This window comes from Plutella xylostella, chromosome 26 (assembly GCF_932276165.1).
Source record: "Plutella xylostella chromosome 26, ilPluXylo3.1, whole genome shotgun sequence".
Taxonomy (NCBI): domain Eukaryota; kingdom Metazoa; phylum Arthropoda; class Insecta; order Lepidoptera; family Plutellidae; genus Plutella; species Plutella xylostella.
In genome coordinates, this window is record NC_064006.1 from 8,325,093 (window position 1) to 8,339,314 (window position 14,222).

A 14,222-nucleotide genomic window follows, 5' to 3' on the forward strand; every position below is an offset into this window, starting at 1 on the left:
AAGGCTATCAGGCTTTTGCGCTCACTTGAAACTCGTTATCTTTTTGGTTTTTATATGTAGGTGCTCCTGTATTTTAAATATTCTTACCTTGCCATTTAAGTAGGTATATTGGGTCATGCCCATTTTTATTTTCTCTCTGTATTTTTGATTACTTATGTACTACTTGTGTTTTTTTTTTCAGAAAGAATCGAATAATAATTTTAATCTAACTATAGGTACCTACCCTACTTTCATGCCTACCACATAAATAGTTACAAAGCTGAAGAGTGATTTGATAGATGTAGCAGTAGACACATCCTGTCGTATATGTATATTTAGAACTAGCTGTTCTTGACTGTTCATGGTGGTATTTTATGACATACTTTTATCATACTTTAAGCATAGGTAGTTATATCGGCAGTCATATTCAAGAGCAAATAAAGAGATTGATTCTTTAAAATGTAGTGTAGTAGTTAGGTACATAGAGAAACCCAAGGAGCAGCATAGCTAATTATTTTCAATTTACTCCAGAGCACTCTAGACTATACCCACGTCATCTGGGCACCAGCCCGAGCAAGATTAATGCGACAGTCGTCGGCAATCACTTTACTACATCAGCCATTTGAGCGTCGCCGTCCCACACAAGGCGGCCGCTCACTTAGTTTACACACAACTCTGTGTTTGCTCTACCGTTTTCGCTGGAAACAGTTTAAATTTAGAATTTCTGTCGGCCCTAGTTGGACGAAATGTGCCCGCTGCATTTTCCCAGTGATCGTTGACGCCTGTGGTGATTGTTCTTTTAGTGATCGAAGTTAAATTTGTGCCAATTCGTTTTTTTATGTGTGCTGCGCAGTGAAATGTTGTTTGTTACCGAAGCACCTACACTGTTTTCTTAAAATTAAAATTCCCAGTTACTATAGCAGAAATCTAAAAGTAGGTACATACACTGTCGGGCAATGAAATAGTTCCACCGACAAAATGCCGACAAACACCTTAATATCTCCTAAGATATAGAACCTAGCTTCATGAATTAAAAAGTTTAATGAAATATAGTTTATTATGCAAACATTTTAAAATGCAAACTCTTTTTAATAGTATTATTTTCGAAGCCATGGATAAAAAAAGAAAAGAAGGAAAAATTTTGTGTTTGAAAATGTTGGAAAACATTTGTTTCCTTTTTAGTTTTGCTTTTTATTTCATTCTTTTTTTTGTCGTTGTGAATGAATTATAAAATTGTAAAGTCTTACGGCTCTCGTACCCATAAATCATGCCTGTAACACGCGAGGATTGTGTGAGAATCATCACCATGGTGGAAATGGGAACCAGCCAAAGAAATGTGGCCAGAATAATGGGTGTGACTCATAATACTGTACGACGAGTGATCTAAAGGTTTAGGGAGACTGGATTAAACCTGAGAAGACCAGGTACTGGCAAGCCAAGGTGCATAACAGTCAGAAAAGATCGATTCATTGCGGAAATCATGTTAAGAAATCGACATCAGACGGGAGTAACCGTTCAACAGCAACTTCTACAAGTTCGAAGGGAGCCAATAAGCGAGTGGACAGTCAGGAGACGTCTTGCCGAAAGAAGATTAAAGCTTTACAGGCCAGCAAATGGCCCAAAACTGGAACGGCATCATAAAGTTGCCCGATTGCGATACGCCCGTGATCATACAGAATGGTGTGAGGACGAATGGGGCTGAGTGATGATCTCAGATGAGTCACAATTTATGCTGTACCATCATGATGGCAGGAAAAGAGTGTACCGACAACCAGGAGAACGTTTTTCACAAGTATGTTTTGAAGAAAAAGTGGCACACGGCAAAGGCAGCTTTCACGTGTGGGCGGGTATCTCTGCAGAGGGTCGAACAGCGTTAGTTTCAATCGAGAACGGGGTCCTAACTACTGTGAGATACATCAATGAGGTCCTCAATGAACATGCTGGTCCGTTTTTGGTCAATATGGGCGAGAATGCCATGTTCATGCACGATAATGCACGGGCGCACACTGCTCAAGTTGTAAATGAGTATCTTCATGACGTAGGAATCCACAAAATGAAGTGGCCAGCAAGGAGCCCCGATTTGAATCCCATTGAGTATGCTTGGGATGAGCTTGACCGACGTGTGAGAGACCGAGATCCACCTCCAATTACACTTCGTGGCTTGAAAGACGCGCTCATCAAAGAACGGGAGAACATTCCTCAGCATATGATGAAGAATCTGGTATTCAGCATGCCCAATCGCGTAGAAGCTGTATTGATAGCACATGGAGGAAACACCAAGTACTGAGTTATCAAAATACCACGTTTACACCTAATAAACGCATAATTACAGATTTTGTTTTATTTGCCAAATGCTCCATTTTTTTAAAACATTTAATTTAAATTTTTATTACATTATTTAAGTTTTTACATGGGAATATTCTGATGCGCAATTAAATATTCTCCAATATTGCAGAAGGCGTCATTAAGCTAGAATTTTTCGTTTCGGAGTAATTTGGTATTATATCAGTGGAACTATTTCATTGCCCGGCAGTGTATTAAATAAAGTATTTTAGCCATTATTATTAAACTTTAATGCTCAATCTGATTCTGTAATGTTTCATCAAAATTAAACCGCAAATGTTTAATAGTATAGTCGTTCGTTCATATCTAGCTGAAAATTAAGTGATCCCTTGACCGCCCCCGCAGGATATTACGTAGGTTGGTAGGTGATTATTGCATGTAAATTGTAAAGCTCTAAATATATTAATGTGTAAGTAATTAAAAAGAGTTAAAGTACTATAAGTAATAAAAATGATGAATTACCTACTTAAATAAAAAACAATCCATAATATAATAATAAATACTTACACAATTATAAAGTAAGTACATACTTAAGGTAACTTAGTACATATTAATTGAAAAATACATTTATAAAGCTTAAAGGCTACCTTTATACCTACTTAAAGGTGTGTTAATGGAATAAACATCGAATAAATTAACAAAAACATCAAGCATGCTACTGTTTACCAATTAGATTTTAAAAAATGTCTAAAAAAACTATTCTATAACACACATGTAGTAGACATCACCATGCGTAAACAAAAAGCGTAAACATTGAACCTAATGACTCACAAAGACGATGTTTCATTATTCATTATCATAAACACGAAGTTATTTAGTTCCACACTAACTCTTGATCATATAACACGTATAAATACATTTGCTGTACAATATATTTCAATATTAGTTAAGTTAAATATTTTTTATCCTCTAACAGACGTTCAAGGCTGTTGTTATTGAGTGAAGGCGTATGACACAGATACCGTGCTGCGTACCGAGACCGAGGACCTACTCGAATGTTTCCGATATTTTCCTTAACGCTCGAGAACAAAGAAATACTAGTTACAAAATTATAAACACTTTCCAATAAGCGACGCGCCAGCCTGTTGATACAACCACGTGTACGGAACTATACATACGTGAAAACGTGAGACGATGCGATTGCCCGACGCGCGCGTATGATAAAAATCGAATGCAAAAATGATTAAAAGGAACGGCGATAATGTATTTGCGATCGCGTCGAGCGGCAATCAGTGCCCGGCCAGAAGCGCTGCCGCCGTCTCGCTCTGTCCCGGAGCTAGTCCCGTCGTCACGAGGATCCCGCAGCCGCGCGCCGCCAGGATGCCGCCGCCCGCGGACCCAGAACACAACTCCAAGGAAGCCAACATCGCCCTGAGCACATACGTCGAGAAATGGAAAAACAAATACGAGGAGGCTGATAGAAAACACAAAGCATGCCTTCTCAAAAACGAAAAAGGTAGGTTTCATTGAATTTTATCCGTAAATTTAATTTCAAAATACGTCTTGTACCTTTGCGCATGCTCCAACACAGGCACCCTCCCACTTAATCGTGTGCAAAAAAATAAAGGACGAGATCCTATTCGTCCGTGTGTTTGTGGGATTATGAGAAATGATAACCTGTTGCACACATTACACATTAAATATTCATAAACTTTACTGCTCGAGTTCCAAAGAAATTTATTTCATCTGTTCAACAAACTTTTAGTACTTAATACCAGTTAGGTACTACTTGCCAGTGCCTGCCTTATTATATTTTTTATCTTTGCCCTTAAAAATACATTCTTTAAAAATATCGATAACTAAAATTTTTGTATCAACTGTAAACACATCCTTATTTGTTAATATTTTTTTCGAACTGTCAAAACAAAAACAAAGGTCAATCAAAAATCAAAACGTCAAAACAAAACTTTCTACTTTGATGAACGCTTTTTTGTTATTTTAATACTTTTTGGTTTGTTATTCAGCGGTTATTATTGTTAAAATTTATATTTAGTGTAATTTAGAGCTGTTATAAGTACCTAGCGAAGCTTCTACCACTAGACCACAGAGGCAGTCAGGCATGACCCAGAGGTCCCGGGTTCGATTCCCGGGTGGGACCATCAATTTGTGTTTCTAAATTGTGGTTTCAAGTTTGGTTAGGACATAGAAGGCTGATCACCTGATGTCCGAAACAGTGAAACGATCCATGCTGTCGGATGGGCATGTAAAGCAGTCGGTCCTGCGCCTAGCTCTCTCCAGTCGTGTCGGTCAATCCGTCCCATTGGGTTATGAGAGTGATGGAACAGAGAGTGCTCCTGTGTTCTGCGCACACACTTGGGCACTATAATCTACTCCTGCGTAGATGGCTGATCTCAATTGAGATTGGCCGCCGTGGTCGAAATTCGGCTAGGAGGACATTATTATTATTATTATTAAGTACCTAAATGTATTTGAAATATATTAATCTAGAAATGGTCCAGTGTTGGCGAAGGTACGCATTTATTTTCATTAATTTATTGTTTATACATTTATTGTTTTTTGCCTCCCAAGACGCAGAAATAACATAACCATAGTTATCCTGTCTGAATAATTAGATTAACAAAGTTCTTCCTCCGTAAGAACTTGATTGTGGATATCTTACTACTCTATAAATAAGATATTTCAACATGCAATTCCTGAGTATTGGTTCTATACATACAGTTCAGTTAGTTATTAGTTTCCCCTTGTTTAGTCATAAATAAATTCCTTGTAATCTTTATTTATCACTGTTTCTTATTGATAAATATGATAAGTTGTGAGTAAATGGCGTGTCATATTATTATATCTACCTCATGTTATGAAATTGTGACATGATAACTGATTAGCAAATTGCCAAATTAGGTGTAGAGTTAGTTATCTTTTGTTATTGTTGTGATAATTATCTAAAACTGTATTTTATAAATAGACTAGCCTGCAAGCTCGCTTTGCCCTAAGTCGCGATAGGATCTGTCTTAGGTCCTTCTCTTGGTTCTTATCTATAAGTCATAGGAGGGTAGGCTGGATATGGTACTGGAACAAACACTCAACCTTACACACTATTTCCTATGCTAAGTGCGAGAACCTATGCAAGGTGGTAGATGACTATCGACAAATAATTTTAAAATTTTACGTCGATTAAACCATTTGAATTTGAATTTGAATTCCCGCAGCCTGAGACGATCATGCTCAATGTCAATCTGTTGATATTTACACATAAGGAAATACTTAGTTTAACATAGAAATAGGCATATGTAGGATTAATTGAATACACAATTTTTATTGTATAAAAACATTTAATTGCTAACTATAAACCAGCAGCAATAGGCACAGAAACACTGCTTAAACCAAATAATTAAAACTCAATCAAACACTACCGACATCACAAACCATTATCTATAACTGTTCTATTATTTGAAATAATCAATGCAACAAGAAAAATCCCAATTTTTTTCCACCGCCATCTACCAACAGTCACAAATACTTTCTCAACCAAAAAAAACACCAAAAAACCTCAAACCACATTTTCTCACAAGCATATTTTTTCTCCAACACTTTACACCTCAACCTCATTTCCCTCCTTTCTATTTCCAGCCAGGCGCGACGCCACGGAGCTGCAGCGCCGCTGCAACATCGTCACAGAAGAACGGAACCACCTGGAGGCCGAGCTGAGAGAAAGAGAGAGAGAACTGAACAAGCTGAGACAGGTGTCGGAGAAGCTGTTTGCCGAGTACCAGCAGCTCAAGAACCAACATGAGGTTGACGCTGGGGTCATGCAGAAGTGAGTCTCGTTTTGTTTGGAGTAGAATCTATGGATATAATCAGTCTGTGATTGTTCACTGCTGGGGGTAGGTCTCTCTTTTTTATAATCTTCTTTATTGAAACCAATTTAAAATAAGAATATTCCACAATAATATTGTCAATCCCAAATTCCCAACTATGAATACTATGATATGAATCATAATGTTTGTTACTCATGTTAAAATGAGGAGGGAGAGATAATTGCATCCTCACTAGGTATATACCTGGGTACTCTACTACCTAGGCATTCAACCAGCTCTAGCTAGATAGTTCAGGTAGGGTATTCATTCATCATACTGATGCTATAAAGGCAGGTCCCTGTTAGGAAAAGGTGTATATCCTAGGAGGCTTAATTTATTTTCGTAGTGAAAAAGTTTGTGCGAAACTACGCACTATTATGAGAGTAGAAATGTTGACTACATTTCTTCCGCAAGTAATTAAATACTCTTATTTGAATGTGAATCAGAACTGATATAGTCATACGATTTGTCGGAATATTAAACTCTCGCCACCTACCACTTTATATGCTAATATTTAACATTTATAGACAGTCTTTGTTTATGTTATAGCGATTATCATTTAAACGATTATTGGATTGCACAAGGAATTTGAATATGAATAATTGAGTAAAAGAACAAGTTTTTACATAATTTCAGTAACAATATTATTGTGGGTATATAATTTAAATGATTGTTTATGCTTCAAAATAGGGTTCTTTCCTCAAATTGAGTATGAAGCTATCTTACCTTATTTGTATGTACAATACATGTGTACTGATGCATACTTTGTGTACCTACCTAATTAATTACTCCATTGTTTTCCATAAAAGGTATTTTCAATGCTGACTGTTTATCATCACTGCACCTAAATTGATAAAAACCCTACTTACTGAGACAGAATCGCTATGACCATGAAATGTTTGTTTTTATGTGCCTATTTTTGTATGCGTTGTATACTTGCCTAATCCCTGCAACTCACCTGTGACCACAATCACAACAAATCAATGGTTTCAATGGTTGCCCCACGTTACATTTGTCTATTCGTAGTGTTCATTCGAGAAATCTTCATCTACATCATATCAAAATGAAGGTTTTCTGTAGGTCGAATGTAACCCAAGACCCTAGTAGAGGTATAGTCTATAGCAGGAAGATAGATCAACTTATGTGCTCACATCACATTGTAATAAATACTTACGTTTGTTTTCCATTGTGACCCGAGAGAAAGTGATTATTGGTTATTTTGCTAAAACCAACCAGCCACCAGACTAAATTGCTAATAACTTATGCAGAATTATTCATTGGGGAGAATTTCGCATTTAGCCATTGACTTCTGCAGTTTTAATCTAGCCATTATATTGAACACTTGGTTGTTGTCTTGTCTGTGAAATAAGTTTTATATTATAAAACGTTATCAATAATAAAATTGGCTTTCTTTAGTTGGTCTTCTAATGTTACTGTTCAGTGAGACTACTAATTGTGATGTCAAAATGTAAGTCTTTGTTTAAAATGCATATATTTTATTTTATAAGTCTCGTATACAGGGTGATGAAAAAGTGACTGAAAAGGGGTTGACTCGGGAGGTATTCAGAATGACCCCCAGATTCACCCGTATGTGCTGTGCTTATGTTATGTGCTGCCGAAACCTTCATTATTCGTAATTCTTTATTCGCGTGATCTGAACTATGTACTACGCTATTCTAAGTTTGATATCACCGTGTACCGTCATCTTTCATGTTCCCATTTTACGCAACGATATTTCATTACGAACTACATGGAGTGTCAGTGCAAAAAAACGTCTCAACAAATAAATAACACCCCCTTTTCTACCAATAAGCCCTTATTTTGAATTAGTTCGGTTAGAAATATCGTTTATTCTACAAAACTTTTATTCCTCATCCTAAATGATGGCCGTAAAAGATGGTAGCATATTGTGACATTGGGTGAATATGGTATTGGGGAAATTGTAAATACTGTATATGTATAATGTAATCTTATTATTACTATAAACCCCTTCTCTATCCCCCCAGGGTTATGCAACAAGCCGGCGAGTGGTACAAGCAGAACAAGCAGCTGAAGCGACGCAGCACCGCCCTGCTGCAGGCGCTCCCGCCCAGCGCCGTGGACATAGACCTCACCGACTCCGGCGACAGCGGTGAGTGTCTAACAGCTGTCTAACACGTGTCTAACACTGATGAACAGAACAAGCAGCTGAAGCGCAGGCCCTCCCGCCCAGTGGAGATAGACCTCACCGACTCCAGCGACAGCGGTGAGTGTCTAACAGCTATCTAACACGTGTCTAACACTGATGAACAGAACAAGCAGCTGAAGCGCAGGCCCTCCCGCCCAGTGGAGATAGACCTCACCGACTCCAGCGACAGCGGTGAGTGTCTAACAGCTGTCTAACACGTGTCTAACACTGATGAACAGAACAAGCAGCTGAAGCGCAGGCCCTCCCGCCCAGTGGAGATAGACCTCACCGACTCCAGCGACAGCGGTGAGTGTCTAACAGCTGTCTAACACGTGTCTAACACTGATGAACAGAACAAGCAGCTGAAGCGCAGGCCCTCCCGCCCAGTGGAGATAGACCTCACCGACTCCAGCGACAGCGGTGAGTGTCTAACAGCTGTCTAACACGTGTCTAACACTGATGAACAGAACAAGCAGCTGAAGCGCAGGCCCTCCCGCCCAGCGCCGTGGAGATAGACCTCACCGACTCCAGCGACAGCGGTGAGTGTCCTTAACTGCGTTCCCAGTAGGCAAACTGTTCGCCCGTTATAGGCGCGAGTACCGCTGCAAATTGCGTAGAGCCAGTGGATATTTGGAATGCAGCCTAGCAATAGAACATGAAAGCAGAATCCCCGAGAGAACCTGATCTGCCTATTAGTGCGATGCCGCTAGTGTGAAGGGTGTGTGTTAAAGTCAAAGTCAAATGTTTTATTCATCGTATAAATATAAAAATTTCTGATGAACGCCAATTTTTACAAACTATACTTGTGTCGTTGCGTTATCACTGCGTCGACTGAGCTGAGGCGACGCTCCATCGTTCTACATATACGAACGTATCTGAACGACCTCCCTGGCGAAATTAACGTCTATGATCATACCTATTATACAAATATGTATGTATATATTGAAACGGCTATCGCTGGATCGTCACATAGAGTTTGATAGCATATTGATGCCTACTATTCCTTAATTTACATAATTAATATTGCTCCCATCCCCATTCCAGTATCAGACGCGAGCACCAACGAAGAGATCGAGTTCCTCAAGCAGACAGTCTCCTCCCTCAGCCGCCAGGTGGCGGAACTACAGACGCAGCTCGAGGCGGCACAGTTACAAGAGTTCGAGGCTCAACAGCAACTTGTCACGGTTACTGAGGTCAGTACATGAATTGCATAACAAACAATATTGGTCCCAACATCGAGCCTTGTGGAAAACCTGCACTTACAGGACCAGCTAGCCTAGGCTCAACAGCAGCTGGTCACGGTTATGGCGGTCAGTTTTCTCTGAGGCACATAGTACCTACTCCTACATGTATGATGTAGATAAGAAAGACAGATGCTCCTAAAATCGAGCCTTGAGGAACACCCACAGGACAGCTAGCCTAGGCTCAGCAGAGGCTCTAGGTCTAGTATATGTGTAGAAGAGATCGAGTTCCTCAAGCAGACGGTCTCCTCGCTCAGCCGCCAGGTGGCGGAACTACAGACGCAGCTTGAAGCCGCACAGCTGCAAGAATTCGAGGCTCAACAGCAATTGGTCACGGTTACTGAGGTCAGTTGTTTTTGAGGCTGTCAGTACATGTATGATGTAGATAAGAAAGAAAGATGGTCTTAAAATCGAGCCTTGTGGAGTACCTTCACAGGATAGTCTAGGCAGTAGCAACTCGTCACAGTCACTGAGGTCAGTTGTCTCTGAAGCAGACTGTACATGTGTACAAGGGATCGAGTTCCTCAAGCAGACAGTCTCCCCTCTCAGCCGCCAGGTGGCGCAGCTGCAGACGCAGCTTGAAGCGGCTCAGTTACAGGAGTTCGAGGCTCAACAGCAACTTGTCACGGTTACTGAGGTGAGTTGTCTCTGAATCACCATATTGGTCCTAAAGAAAGAACAATGGTCCCAACATCGAGCCTTGAGGAACACCCGCACTCACAGGATGGCTAGTAGAAAACACTATATTTATGTCTATTTCAGCAGTTACTTTTCCCTACCTTGCCTTGCATTTGTCGACATTTTAGGTTTTCAACCATTGCTTCTTTATTTACATATTGACAATGTCGTAGACTGACCTTTCAACAATCGATAATAATCGTAATATTAAATATCACATAAACTAAAGAAAATTTAAATTCCAATTCCAGGAGCTAGAAATAGAACGCGAGAAGACCTCTTCCCAAGAGACAGAACTACAAGAATTACGTTCCCGAGCCGAGCGACACGACAAGCTGTCCAAGCTACTCATAGAGGAGGTCACCAAGTTGAAGGATAATGCTGACAAGGATAGGGAGCTGGCCGAGACGTGAGTTAGAGAGAGATAGACACACACACACACATACACACTAGTAGCGACACGCTGTCCAAACTGATAGAGGAGGTCGCATAGCCGATGAATAATGCTGATAAACACCGGGAACTGGTTGAGACGTGAGTTAGAGAGAGAGAGACACATACACACGCCTACACAGATACTAGTAGTGATACAATATAGAAACTACTCATAGAGGAGGTCAAACCACTCAAGAATAGTGCTGATATTCTCCGCCAGCTACAAGTCCGAGACGCGCGTGGCCCTGAAAAAGGGTTGCCATTGCCAAAGGCGACATTTAAACAATCACCCACAATACAGTGGTCACTTCTAAGTGACTCGCTGTTACTATTATAGTGGCTACCAAGTAATAAATAAAATACAATAAATCTTGAATTTTACAAGCTTAACCTTAACAAGCCCAAATTCCCTTCTCCAGCTACAAATCCGAAGCCCGCGCCGCGCAAAAGCGCGTCACCGTCCTGACGCACCAGAGCAGCCTCCTCCTCGGGGAGCTCACAGCGGACGAGCGCCTGCTGCTGCTGCTGCAAGAGGTGGAGGCGCTGCGGGCCGCGCTGGAGCAGCAGCGCGCCCGCCAGCACGAGCAGCGCGAGCAGCTGCAGGTGAGAGCAGCTGCAGGTGAGAGCAGCTGCAGGTGAGAGCGAGCAGCTGCTGTGCAGGAGGTGGAGGCGCTGCAGGTGAGAGCAGCCGACTAGAGACTGGAGCAGCCGAGAGTTGAAGCTGCATAATATGTTAGTACCAAGGCATGCTACTGACTGTACCTAGGGTGGGTTTTCCTGGGCATTGGCAGCAGACGAAAGCTGAGGGCGCATATCTGAGAGCAAACGTATGCTACTGACTACCTACGATAGGTTTTCATAGGATAGTGTAGACCCTGGTTCGTGCAAAGGTAAGTGAGACTAATTAGTAATTACGGTATCAAGTTGTTGAATAATGCACTAAAGGAGCCTCCTCGACGTGTCAACTGTACTTCATATACCTACGTCATGGAGACTGGAGACCAGCTCTAGTGTGTTTGCCTCCGACACACTAAAAAGCAGTGCTCTAACCGTAGATTTAACAATTTTGTACAATCTTATTAAACTTAAATTATGATTACATTTATCGCATTTTGATATTAGTTTGTAAATATTTTCCAATTTTGTTTAACAAAATAATTTTACTCTAAATATCAATGTTCACAATAGGTTACTTTTTCCTTCCACAGCTGAAACTAGCAGAGAAACACGAAGACACCGACATATTACTCTGGGAAGAGAAGATCAAGTTGGCCGAAGAGGACGCCAGGAAAGCCACGGAGCGGGCCGAAAAGGCCGAAAGACGTTTAGCCGAACTGGCTAATGCCAAGTCTGGGGCCAAACGCAGCAATCTCATGTCTAGGATAAGTTACTTCGAGAGTGGAGGGACGCCTGAGAGTAGAAGTACTAGAACAGAAGTAACAGAGAAGATAGCAGAAGTAGAAGAAGAAGTTAAAATGGAGGAAGATGTTGTGGAAGAAGAAAAAGTAGCAGTGATTGAGAAATCGGGTAAGAGTTGATCAATTATAGCTTTTATAGAAGGATATATTTTCTATTTCCATTAATCATAACAATTAATCTTAACATATATAATAATAGATTCGGCGACCAACCTTTCTGATATTTTCCGAAACCATAATTTCCGACATTATGCTGAGTCAGAAACTCAGGACTTAGATCAGGCTTTTGCTATGCTAACATGCCATGCACATTCTATTCTGTTTTAGCGCATTTTGTTCTGTCTGTTTTTAAATTTCCTGTATTATCATTACCCTTTCATTACCTATTCTAATCATTTCGTGTAACGTCTGTATGTATTGTGTTAACTAAGTAAATAATCTATCTATCATGGCATCCTCAGCCCCGCCAGTATTCCACGCGCCCCCGCCCCCGCCCCCGCCGCCGCCGTGCCTGGCGCCCCCGCCTCCGCCCCCGCCCCCCGCGCCGCCCGCCTTCACCCCCGCCGCGGGCGGAGACATGGCAGCCTTGTTGGCCAGCAAGCAGGGCAAGCTGAAGAAGACGCAAGTTAATAACGGTGAGTTTGTAAACGAAAACTTTATTTATTCTGTAACACGCCATCTATGGGACAGTTGGTGGCACTTCAAACACGAAGTAACAGTTTTTTGCCGCCCATGCGACACAGGCAACGCCATCGAATAGGGCATTTTTTGAATTTTTAATTTGTTCGATATAAAACGTAATGGTTTATGCATGCTGTAGTAGAAATTCCATATCTATCTAAGATGGATCTTTTGGGGCAGACGAGTTTGGTATGCTAGTTTTTCTGAAGCTTCGTCTCAGGAACGTCTGAGATCTAAGGGTTCATTTACACGGTATCCATTTTGTAGTATTAGTCATTATTCGAAGGCTTGGTTCAACTGTAAAATACCAAATTTTTCTGAACTCCTGCAGTGAAATTCACACTCCAAACTCCGACTGTCCCACTACTCCCACTGCTGACCTTCAGCTTATAAACAATTATTAATCCAAAACATTTCCCCCATTCCAGGCGGCGCAATCGACGCAATAGTGGACCAAATCAAAGGCGGAAAATTCCACCTAAAATCCACTGACCAGAACTTTCTGGAGCGGCGTCCCCGCGAGCAGCCGCCCGAGGCCGTCTCCGAGATGCTGGCCATCCTCGGCACGCTCAGGAAGAGACGGAGTGTAAGCCGACCCGCATTTGTAGGGGGTGGCGGGGAATGACCGAGATGGGGGGAGAGGGGTGGTACTGATACCCTTGTTACACCTACCGAATAGAACGGCGAGACAGTATCCTCGGCCAATGGACAGCTAGCTATTGACCGAGTGTTCGGCCACCCTACACTCGGTAGGTGTTATCAGGGTATAAGCATAGAATAACGAGTACTAGTACTACTGTACTTACTTGTTATTCTATGGTATAAGTAATAAAACTCTTTGTTAACTTTGCTACTCTTTGACGGGAAAACGGCTACCTTATACCGTGCCACAACCTTATCGGGTGAAAGTGGACTTAATTGATTATATTTATGGCATTACTTGCTAATATTTTATTCCTAAAGCTTCGGAACGCTGGGCTTACCACGACTCTATCTCATTGTATTTTGCCTGACAGCTCTCGTTCTATATTTAAACTAGAGGTCGCGTTGTGGCGCGGGCTGCAAGCAGCCGCGCGGTGCTTTGATGCTTTTGGTTTAGGTGGGATTGTTTTCATTTTGAATTTTGGTTTCAGCAGGGTATTGACTTGAACATATCGTAGCAAATATTTCTTGCGTTATGTTATGCCTTAAAATCTGTTTTTACTATGAATTTCTTCATTAAAGGGGTACGATGATTTTGTTTCAGGTGAGATACAGTTTTCAGGATGAATTTCGGTTTCAGCAGGGTATTGACTTGACCATACCGTAGCAAATCTTTCTTGCATTTTCTAAGGCCTTACAACTGTTTTCACTATGAATTTCTTTATCAAAGGGGTACCTGATGATTTTGTTTCAGGTGGGATAAAGTTTTCAGTATGAATTTTGGTAAGATACGGTTATTAACTTAACCTTAACGTATCGAACA

General features: G+C 41.0%; 1 protein-coding gene across 3 annotated transcripts; it reads left to right on the forward strand.

The window, feature by feature from the left end:
• The first annotated feature begins 584 nt into the window (after positions 1 to 584).
• On the forward strand, positions 585 to 13,786 carry LOC105380000 (shootin-1). Of its 3 annotated transcripts, none has more exons than XM_048630576.1 (10): positions 585 to 912; positions 3,239 to 3,778; positions 5,911 to 6,097; positions 8,144 to 8,268; positions 9,349 to 9,497; positions 10,475 to 10,632; positions 11,078 to 11,261; positions 11,867 to 12,185; positions 12,538 to 12,711; positions 13,186 to 13,786. In XM_048630576.1, exons 2-10 carry the CDS (start codon positions 3,502 to 3,504, stop codon positions 13,380 to 13,382), a joined length of 1,770 nt encoding a protein of 589 aa, XP_048486533.1. In that variant the 5' UTR covers positions 585 to 912; positions 3,239 to 3,501; the 3' UTR covers positions 13,383 to 13,786. The 3 variants fall into 3 exon arrangements, with proteins under 3 accessions (XP_048486533.1, XP_048486534.1, XP_048486535.1); XM_048630577.1 differs by having other exon boundaries at positions 585 to 766; XM_048630578.1 differs by lacking the exon at positions 585 to 912 and adding an exon at positions 8,792 to 8,843 and having other exon boundaries at positions 2,835 to 3,778; positions 8,144 to 8,216.
• Positions 13,787 to 14,222: the final 436 nt, after the last annotated feature.

Bases quoted from the DNA above. Each gene is read 5' to 3' on its own strand.
- LOC105380000 (XM_048630576.1), top strand. From the start codon at position 3,502: ATGATTAAAAGGAACGGCGATAATGTATTTGCGATCGCGTCGAGCGGC. The intron at 6,098-8,143 runs GTGAGTCTCGTT...CTATCCCCCCAG, and splicing joins GACGCTGGGGTCATGCAGAA to GGTTATGCAACAAGCCGGCG. The intron at 9,498-10,474 runs GTCAGTACATGA...TTCCAATTCCAG, and splicing joins AACTTGTCACGGTTACTGAG to GAGCTAGAAATAGAACGCGA.